The sequence below is a fragment of the Takifugu rubripes genome, chromosome 13 (genome assembly GCF_901000725.2).
Source record: "Takifugu rubripes chromosome 13, fTakRub1.2, whole genome shotgun sequence".
Taxonomy (NCBI): domain Eukaryota; kingdom Metazoa; phylum Chordata; class Actinopteri; order Tetraodontiformes; family Tetraodontidae; genus Takifugu; species Takifugu rubripes.
The window spans coordinates 10,568,717-10,578,535 of record NC_042297.1 but is presented as its reverse complement, the minus strand read 5'-3'; the positions used below and the strand labels follow the sequence as shown (position 1 = coordinate 10,578,535).

At 46.2% G+C, this 9,819-nt stretch overlaps 2 protein-coding genes across 2 annotated transcripts; one reads left to right on the top strand and one right to left on the bottom strand.

The window, feature by feature from the left end:
- Positions 1-2,611: 2,611 nt before the first annotated feature.
- galr1b (galanin receptor 1b) lies at positions 2,612-5,475 on the bottom strand. Its single transcript, XM_003979247.2, has 3 exons — positions 4,758-5,475; positions 4,291-4,356; positions 2,612-3,294 (listed from the first exon to the last, which is right to left on the bottom strand). The coding sequence occupies exons 1-3, from the start codon at positions 5,427-5,429 to the stop codon at positions 2,983-2,985; spliced, it is 1,050 nt and encodes a 349-aa protein (XP_003979296.1). The 5' UTR covers positions 5,430-5,475; the 3' UTR covers positions 2,612-2,982.
- Positions 5,476-7,458: 1,983 nt separating this feature from the next.
- ctrb.3 (chymotrypsinogen B, tandem duplicate 3) lies at positions 7,459-9,329 on the top strand. Its single transcript, XM_003979245.3, has 7 exons — positions 7,459-7,613; positions 7,750-7,853; positions 7,928-8,007; positions 8,242-8,323; positions 8,525-8,705; positions 8,814-8,947; positions 9,051-9,329. The coding sequence occupies exons 1-7, from the start codon at positions 7,562-7,564 to the stop codon at positions 9,210-9,212; spliced, it is 795 nt and encodes a 264-aa protein (XP_003979294.1). The 5' UTR covers positions 7,459-7,561; the 3' UTR covers positions 9,213-9,329.
- The last annotated feature ends 490 nt before the right edge of the window (positions 9,330-9,819 follow it).

Sequence of the window (9,819 nt, the reverse complement as noted above, 5' to 3'; positions counted from 1 at the left end):
TCAGCCTTCCCACAAAAATCACAAATCATACCACTCATTTCTACTTTTTCACATAGAACCACAACCCTACAGTACACCATTAAACAAAACTTTTCAACCATACTACACCAACATCCGGCCTTCTATAACCACAAGATCATCCTAGCACACAGAAAAAACAGAAACCTCCATTCCATACTCACCACATCCAAATTCCCGGACCAATTCATCACACCCCGACCCAGACATAGCCAACACTACCGAAACAGAAAATTCATTCAAAACACATACACTGGTACAGGGTTCCCCACGCTAGGCCTCACTTCCATCCATTCCACCAACGTAGTCTACATCATCACATGCACCCTCTGCAATAAACATTATATAGGTGAAACACAAAATTCCATACATACCCGTTTAACACAGCACCTTTACAATATAGCAGGAAGTCGACTTGGCACCACCCTTGTCCGGCACTTCCAAGAGCATCCAGTCAGCCACCTTAATTATCTCGGGGCTGGAAACCAATAACTGCTGGACAGTGGGACAGAGGAGGAGAGCGGAACGCATATGGATCAACAAATTAGGCACAAAGACACCACATGGCCTCAATGAACACCCATAGAACTTATCTTTCCCAGTCAGCCAATTTAAACAACTTAATATTCTTACAAGCCGAACCAGTCTCTTATCTACCTATTGATCGACTTATTTATCTTCTACCCTGCTTTTATTACATAACTTTGTTTTCTCTATTTTATTCCTAATTTATTTTTATTTTTTTATAATCTGACTGGAGTAACCTGCTCTCCTCCTCCCCCTCTCCCCCTCCCCACCCACACCCGGCCTCGAACCTTGACCCCTATTGAGAGGTAACTCTGACCTGCACACCTTGCCATCAGTCCGATCAGTAGGCCAGTGCACAGAAACCCTGAACCCCAACCCTAACCCTAACCCTAATGCTAACCCTATTGCTAATGCTAACCCTAATGCTAACGCTAACCCTAATGCTAACCCTAACTCTAACTCCAACCCTAACCCTAATGCTAACCCTAACCCTAATGCTAACCCTAACTCTAACCCCAATGCTAACCCTAACCCTAATGCTAACACTAACCCTAATGCTAACCCTAACTCTAACTCCAACCCTAACCCTAACTCCAACCCTAACCCTAACCCTAATGCTAACCCTAACTCTAACTCTAACCCTAACCCTAATGCTAACCCTAACTCTAACTCCAACCCTAACCCTAACCCTAACCGTAACTCCAACCCTAACCCTAACGTTAACCCTAACGCTAACCCTAACCCTAACTCCAACCCTAACCCTAACCGTAACCGTAACTCCAACCCTAACCCTAACGTTAACCGTAACTCCAACCCTAACCCTAACGTTAACCCTAACGCTAACCCTAACCCTAATGCTAACCCTAACCCTAACTCCAACCTTAACCCTAATGCTAACCCTAACCCTAACTCCAACCCTAACCCTAATGCTAACCCTAACTCCAACCCTAACTCCAACCCTAACCCTAACGCTAACCCTAATGCTAACCCTAACCCTAACTCCAACCCTAACCCTAACCATAACTCCAACACTAACCCTAACCCTAACCCTAACTCCAACCCTAACCCTAATGCTAACCCTAACTCCAACCCTAACCCTAACCATAACCATAACCATAACTCCAACACTAACCCTAACTCTAACCCTAACCCTAATGCTAACCCTAACTCCAACCCTAACCCTAACTCCAACCCTAACTCTAACCCTAACTCCAACCCTAACCCTAACCCAACCCTAACCATAACTCCAACCCTAACCCTAACTCTAACCCTAACTCCAACCCTAACCCTAACTCTAACTCCAACCCTAACCCTAATGCTAACCATAACTCCAACCCTAACCCTAACTCTAACCCTAACTCTAACTCCAACCCTAACCCTAATGCTAACCCTAACTCTAACCCTAACTCCAACCCTAACCCTAACTCCAACCCTAACCCTAACTATAACTCCAACCCTAACCCTAATGCTAACCATAACTCCAACCCTAACCCTAACTCTAACCCTAACCCTAATGCTAACCATAACTCCAACACTAACCCTAACCCTAATGCTAACCCTAACCCTAACTCCAACCCTAACCCTAATGCTAACGCTAACCCTAACCCTAACTCCAACCCTAACCCTAACTCCAACCCTAACCCTAATGCTAACCCTAATGTTGAATCAGAAAATGCGACCGTCCTTATCCCACTAAGACCAAGTGGCTGTTGTCAAGCCCCTTCGAGTCCCTGTGGTTATTTATTTTAGATGTGTGTGTGTGTGCTGTCGAACAGCACCGCCAGCACATGCAGGCTGTTGTAAAAATACACCGAATTTAGACATTTACTGTCACGATCACTTTTAACTTCTGCGCGTCAGGTTGTTGTGACGTCATCGATGCCAATTCTTTGTCTCTATCTAGCGGCCACAGGAGAACATCACAAGCCTGACAGCGACTCCATCCTGACAGCGCTGCAGTCAGACTAAACAGAAAGTGTGTTTTTCTAAACTAGTCAGGTTTATATTTATAACAAATGATATTCACTTTCCAGAGACTTGACTGCAATGCAAAAAGACTCATTGGTGAACAGGTAGATTTTAATCATATAACGTCGAAAGAAAAAGATTTAACAGCACAAATAATGAAAAAGGATTCAGACAGTTTCAGTCCGAAAGTGGAAATGAAACATTTAAACTTTTATCCACGTGAAACCACACAAAAAGACACTTAAATGCTATTAGAAATACCTCTTTTTTCAACAGTTTTATGTTGTTCTGCATAATTATTTTTTTCATTTTTTAAAAGGTAACCTTTGTTTACAAAGGTAACTCCATAACCAGTTCTTATTTGCAACGATGAACTGTGTAACCTTTTTGTTGGTAGGTGGGGGAGGGGGGAGGAGGGGGGGTGGACCTGTGCACCCTGAGGACACCTGCCGTTTGTGTCATTCATCATCAGATGGTGGAGTGTGTGATGGAGCCGTTCTCCATGCGGCAACGAGTCACTTTGTTGTTGGGTGGAGGCGGGAACAGGAAGCGGCAGGTGAGGACCTGATGGCGAGCCCGGCGGAAGTTCTCGGACAGGAATGCGTAGAGGATCGGGTTGACGCAGGAATTTCCGTACGACAGGCAATGGGACACAATGCGGAAGACAAAGGAGGCGTCATTCAGGGGGAATCTTCCAAACTCCACCCACATGGCGATGATGTGATGGGGCATCCAGCAGATGGTGAAGGCGGCGACCAGCAGGAGAACAGTCTGAGCAGTCTGCAAAGCCGGGAAATAAACACCAGAGAGTAAGATGTGCTCCCTGCTGTGCATTCGTGGTTAGAAATATTTACATTAATGACTGATTTTCAACTTTAACTAATCTCCATACACCTGTGTAGACCTTAAAAACCCTCCTGTTAAAGCACATCTCTGAACCACAGCAGGACAGTTCCATCTGAATAATGATGATTAAAAAAGGATAGTAAAGGAGGGGCAGGGTCACACTTTCTGGGTTAGAACGTTGTCACCATGGCAGCAGCAAAAGCATGAGCACCTCTGGTCTTTGGTCTGAGGAACTCAGAGGTCGTTGCTCCTCAAACTGTCAGATATAAGCTACAGGACAAAAGTTTGCCTCTTGCCATTGATACATTTGTGAACACAACGGTGAAGTTACCTCTAAACTTTGGCCAGTAGCATAAACAGATCCAAGGTAATGAGAGACCAATTCAGAGGGATTTGACGACCATTGAGGAGCACGAGGAATGGTGACACATGTTTCACCTGGGGGTCCTCGAACTGTCATTTTCAGACCGACGAGCCTGGCTAACGCCAGTGGGGAGAATGTTCCGTAAATAACAATAATCGTGAAATGGCTCAAATTCACAAGTTCAGGGAAAATCTTTAAAACAAAGGTAAACTGTGACAAGTTCATCCTTCACCTTGTCTGATCAACAGATTAAATGTTCAGTCTGATGGCTTCTTCTCTGGTCTTATTGTAAATATTTACCCAGCAGCCTTTGCTCCTCACACGCTCAACTGTAAACTCGTCGGCTGCAGGACGTCTGCGCAGCGTCAAAACCGTTAAACATGCTGGACGTCAACAAATGACACCCACTTCCTGCCATTTATATCTACAATGTTTATCTTCGTCAGGGTGACACGGAACGTCTGGAACTGCTTCAGATGCACACATGTCATAATCAAACCCTGACAGAAGCCCAGAGCCGCAGACTACAGCCAACATCAAGGGGCGGAGGAGGAGGACTTGCATACCTTTGTTTTGGAGTGTTTCGATTTCTTCGACATGTTTTTCATCTTTTTGTGAAGATGGAATAAAACCTGGAGGAGGAGAAAATGAAATAATGTCATTAAACAGATACACACATTCAAAGATCAGTCTGTTCATCTTCATCAAATAAATAATGGGGATGATAATATCTGTGAACGGAGGTTTGTCCAGGGTGCACCATGCCTCTCGCCCAACGGCAGGTAGCTCCAGCCCGTCCCATGAACGTCCAGGTATAAGTTCTCCCTCACTGTTTGTGCAAGAGAAAGGTGTGTTGTTCTGTGATGGCCTGATCACCTGCCCGGGTGTCCACCTGCTGACTGCTGGGATAGATCCTAACCCTCTACCCCACCCTGTCCCTCAGCCTAAATAGGAAACAGTAATGTTTGTCAAAAAGTGGATGGGGTGGTGGGCATGTTTTCCGGCTGCTGGTGGTGACCTTTGCAGGACTGACCCGGATGTAGCAGCAGCTGATGAGCAGCAGAGGCAGCAGGAAGCCCAGCAGCAGCACCGACACCTTGTAGGTGTGTTTGGAGGCTCCGGACCACTCTTCCCAACAAAAGGTGCTGTTAGGAGCGCTCGGGTGGTTGGTGAGAACTTGGTGCTGCGCCACTGGCACGGAGCACAGCAGAGACAAGGTCCAGATGACGCACAGCCCGAACAGCGCATTCTTACGGCTTCGAATAGACGTCCCAGAACGCACCACCGCGATGTAGCGGTCCACGGACATGGAGGCGAGTGTGAAGATGCTGACCAGCATGCTGACGGTGGAGAAAAAGTGCGCGAACTTACAGAGGAAAGCTCCGAACACCCACTCTGGCAGCGAGTAGATGGTGGCATGGAGCGGGACGCAGAAGAAGAGGAAGAGGAGGTCCGCGGCGCACAGGTTCAGGATGAAGAGGTTGGTGGGGCTCCTGGATTTTCGTCCCCCAGTGTCTCTACCCCTGCTCCCATATCTCACCTTCCCGATCACCACCATCACTAGACAGTTACCGATCACTCCGACCACAAATATAAGTCCAAATACGACAGGGACGATCACCGACTCGATCCCAGGCGGTTCGTGCTCCGTGGGGGGCGAGTTGGTCTCCATGAACTGAACTGAATGGTTCCCCAGCAGCAGCATGCTGGAGGTCCGCGAAGGAGACGGGCAGTTAGGAAAGTGGCGCCTGGAGGACCGGCTCCATGACCGGCATCAAAGTTTTCAAAGGAATCCCACCGTCTTTCCTGTGGGGAATTTCAAAATAAACCGCTGCCACGACGCACCCGCACCCCTGCACCCGCACGCACGCACGAGCGCGGACACACACTCGTGTCGTGGCGTGAGCAGTTCAGCAGGAAACATGCCATTTTTCATCGCTTTGGCAGTGAAATATTAAGGATCATTTCCTGGGAGTTTTACTGTCCTCCAGATTTATTTCAGGTTGAAGTGAGATTTTCCTCCATTTGTCTCTCGGACTCATTTGGAACTTTACTGACATGGTAATGCGATCAAAAATAAGTTTTTTACCAAAGATTAAGTGAGTATAATGGAAATAACATATAAGGAAAGCAAAGGAGAGTAGTAACCCCCTAAAGTAAGAGAACCTAAGTACTTTTATAGCACAAGAATCCAACTGCCATCACTAACTCTTCCATCTGGTTGGGGTGGTTGTACATCAGCCGTTCACTCAGGCGGTTGCTGGTTGGATACTGGGCCTATTGGTGAAGTGTCCTTGAGCAATCTTCACTGCTGTGACAGCTGGTGTAATATGTGAGCGCGACTGCCAGAAACTGTGTAAAAATGAGACTTTTAGTGGTTGAGATGACACAAAGGGCTAAAAATAAAGACATTTAAAGGAAGATATGAGGTATTTTAGACCTAAACACTGGAAGGTGGAATGCTTTTGAACTAAGCTCCAGGTTCACTCTCCTTGGCTTCTTTATCTCCTCTATCACGACCATCTTTCTTCTGAATCAGATGATCTTCTCAGACCTTTCACACCTTCAGCCAGCCACTCACATGTAGTCCACCATGTGTGAAACAGACTGTTTAGTTCAGCAGGATCACTGCTGTGCACACTCAGTGGGTGGGTGGGTTTCTCTAGGTGATCTTCAGATTGGCCAACCTCATATCTGTCAGATATATCCTGCTAACGCATACGCGTCAGATGTTTCTGCGTAGAACTATGGGGTACCACAGGCTCCTAATCTGAGTTATTTTGTGCATCTTTATAACCTGGTCTGAACAAGTGTTGACATATTTAATTGGAGAATGGGGAAAAGGGGTCTGCCACTTTTCAGGTGTGTCTGAAAGAAATAAAATAAAATAAAATAAAGTAAAATACTGAAATTTACACGACATTAAACCATAATTTATTTTTTCTGCAAAGAATCAGCTGTTATATGTGAATCTGATTTAACACACATGTTCCATCAGAACTGCTGAATGTGCACGTTATCACTGTGTCAACAGATGTGATCCGTTGACACAGCAGCTCCTGTGTGTGTTTTCACTTCTTATAGAAAACCGACTCCGCCCTCAACATGATGTACAGTTACAGCAAATGAACAAAAAAATTAATTGTAAGATTTCAAAAATGAACTCTTTTGTCACATCTGAGTTATTAAAAAAACATGTTTCCTGTTATACCACAATAAACTCAATAAGTCTCTATCAACACACTCAGCAAATACTCCTTGATCATTTTAATCTAAAAGATACATTTCCTGTAGTAATCATTACCAGGACCCAGGACAATGAGGAGCCAGAACCTCTCCAATGACAACAGGACCAGTTTACTGAACCATGAAATGTCAGAGTCTCCATCCTGGAACCATCAAGGAGGTCTGAGAGGACAGGAACCATGTTTTATCTCTCTGACTAGATCTATGTTTAGAAATGGAAATCAAAGAGAATTCTTTCATGCAGTTTGTTCTCTGGAATCTGTTGATGATGTTTCACTAACACAAATATTTCTGATGTCTATGCTAAATATTTCATCAAGCTTTGTCTCATGTATGACTGTTTAAAGAACATTCAGTTTACATGAAAATAAATGTACTTTCTTTTAGTCAGTTTCCATCCTCTCCATAATATTTCAGCCAATCAGAGAGCAGCAGGAGACCCGTGAGAACACTGCCGCCACCTCTGGTCTGATAAGCAGCTGACGGCTGAGCTGGACAATCAGATAGAACTCTGATTGGCTGAGAGCTACCAGAGGACAGGAATAAAAGAGCAGCTCTTTACGACAGCGCTTCATCATCAGCATCGCCACCATGGCCTTCCTCTGGATCGTGTCCTGCCTCGCCTTCGTCAGCGCCGCCTATGGTGAGAGTCAGTCATTGTCAGACTTGAACCTGGACTCTGACTGTGAAGAGATTCTGTTGTTGTATCACACAGGCTGACAGCTGAAAACAGCACGGTGCTCCTTTCATGTGTCTTACTCTACCTGTCCTTTCCTCAGGCTGTGGCGTTCCCGCCATCCCTCCCCAGGTGAGCGGCTATGCCCGCATTGTCAATGGCGAGGAGGCTGTCCCTCACTCCTGGCCCTGGCAGGTGTCTCTTCAGGTGAGTCAACTGACAGTAACACATGCTGCCCTTCCTTTTCCTCTGGGTCTGACTTCTGTCTGGTGCTCTCACAGCAATCCAACGGCTTCCACTTCTGTGGAGGATCTCTGATCAATGAGAACTGGGTGGTGACCGCCGCTCACTGTAACGTCAGGTCAGCTCAACACAACATGCCACAAAACCACTGGTGGCTGTCAGCCGCGAGCCAGTTTGGTTATGCTAAACATGTGGTTGTTAAAAACAGCCCACAGAATTGGCTCCATGTGAACAAAAGTTCGGTGATGGTGTCAAAACACAAGAGTGAAGCTTCTTCACACCAATAGCTGATTTTTTTCTTTTCTTCTGTGCTGGATCTCTTGTTGATGTTCTGCTTCCTCTTTTCTGTTAGGACCTACCACAATGTGATTGCTGGAGAACACAATAAGGGCTATGGCTCCAACGAGGATGTCCAGATTCTGAAGCCTGCCAGGGTGAGATACAAAAATGATCAAATCTTTTCATTTTCTTGAGTCGTATTCTCCATTTCGAGATCATGGGGAGGATGCTTGACCCTATTCCAGCCGCATATGGGCGAGGGCAGGGTACACCCCGAATAACTCACCAGCTCAGTACAATAATAATCCAATCTTTTTTAATAATTACACCTCCACACCCTCCCTGCTCCTCTCCAGGTGTTCACTCATCCCCAGTGGAATCCCTACACCATCAACAACGACATCGCCCTTATCAAGCTGTCCACCCCCGCTCGCCTGGGCACCAACGTGTCTCCCGTCTGCCTGGCTGAGGCCACCGATGTCTTTGCCGCTGGAATGACCTGCGTCACCTCTGGCTGGGGTCTGACCCGCTACAATGGTGAGACTAGATCCACTGAGGTCATGCTCTCAGTTGGACCGCCTGTACATTCACAATAGAGGTTCAACAGGAACTGCTGTGACTGTTTGCTGTGACTGTTTCCCTCAGCTCCCAGTACTCCCAACAACCTGCAGCAGGCTGCTCTGCCTCTGCTGTCCAACGAGCAGTGCAAGAAACACTGGGGCAGCAACATCTCAGATGTGATGATCTGTGCTGGAGGAGCTGGAGCCACCTCCTGTATGGTGAGGACCCACCCACCTGTCTCATGTGTCAGATGCTTCTCTGTCAATGTTGTTTTATATTGTTAAAATCCCAATATTTAATCACTGCTTTGTGATTTCTCAGGGGGATTCTGGTGGCCCTCTGGTCTGTGAGAAGGATGGTGCCTGGACTCTGGTTGGTATCGTCTCCTGGGGAAGCAGCCGTTGCTCCACCACCACTCCTGCCGTCTATGCCCGTGTCACCATGCTCCGTGGATGGGTTGACCAGATCCTCGCCGCCAACTAAACCCTCACAGGCAGCCCGCTAAAGCCTTAACCTGTTGGTTCTGAGTCCTGAACCTACCAGGCCCAGTACGACTGTCAGAGGTTGAAAATGATCAATAATAAAAACCATTAACAACAACTCCATGTCCTTTCAATTTGTGGTCTTTCAGTAAACTCAATACATTATTCAAGTAAACAGCTCTTTAGGAATTAAGTAACACTTGAAAACAATGATTTGATATTGTTAAATTCTCAATAATTTTGCAAGAAAATGTCTTTACATCTTTAAGATTAGCTGGAATAAAATATCCGGACTCTGAGTTCCACCCCATATCCCTGGATTGGCTTCCACAGGGTGCTTCTTGGTCATGCAATAAGCCTTATATCTACAAAATGCATGTATAATGGTTAACCTAACTGCCCAACTTGCCCACTATTGCACAACCAGGACAACCATCACATTGCTCTGATGTCTGAGGTTCAAGTCACAGTTGCACTCTCCTCTATTGTACCCAAGCACAGACCTTCCCAGGAAAGGTGAGAAGTGTGATCCCTCTGTTGTTTGAACACAACCTCTGGTCTCCCTTCTTGAAGATGAGACCCATCACCCCATTTTGCCACTCCACAGG

Coding starts and splice junctions, on each gene's coding strand:
- ctrb.3 (XM_003979245.3), top strand. CDS start 7,562: ATGGCCTTCCTCTGGATCGTGTCCTGCCTCGCCTTCGTCAGCGCCGCC. Junction 8,324..8,524: donor AGATTCTGAAGCCTGCCAGG/GTGAGATACAAA, acceptor GCTCCTCTCCAG/GTGTTCACTCATCCCCAGTG. Junction 8,948..9,050: donor CTGGAGCCACCTCCTGTATG/GTGAGGACCCAC, acceptor GTGATTTCTCAG/GGGGATTCTGGTGGCCCTCT.
- galr1b (XM_003979247.2), bottom strand. CDS start 5,429: ATGCTGCTGCTGGGGAACCATTCAGTTCAGTTCATGGAGACCAACTCG. Junction 4,357..4,757: donor TCAGCTGCTGCTACATCCGG/GTCAGTCCTGCA, acceptor CTCCTCCTCCAG/GTTTTATTCCATCTTCACAA. Junction 3,295..4,290: donor CGAAACACTCCAAAACAAAG/GTATGCAAGTCC, acceptor CCGGCTTTGCAG/ACTGCTCAGACTGTTCTCCT.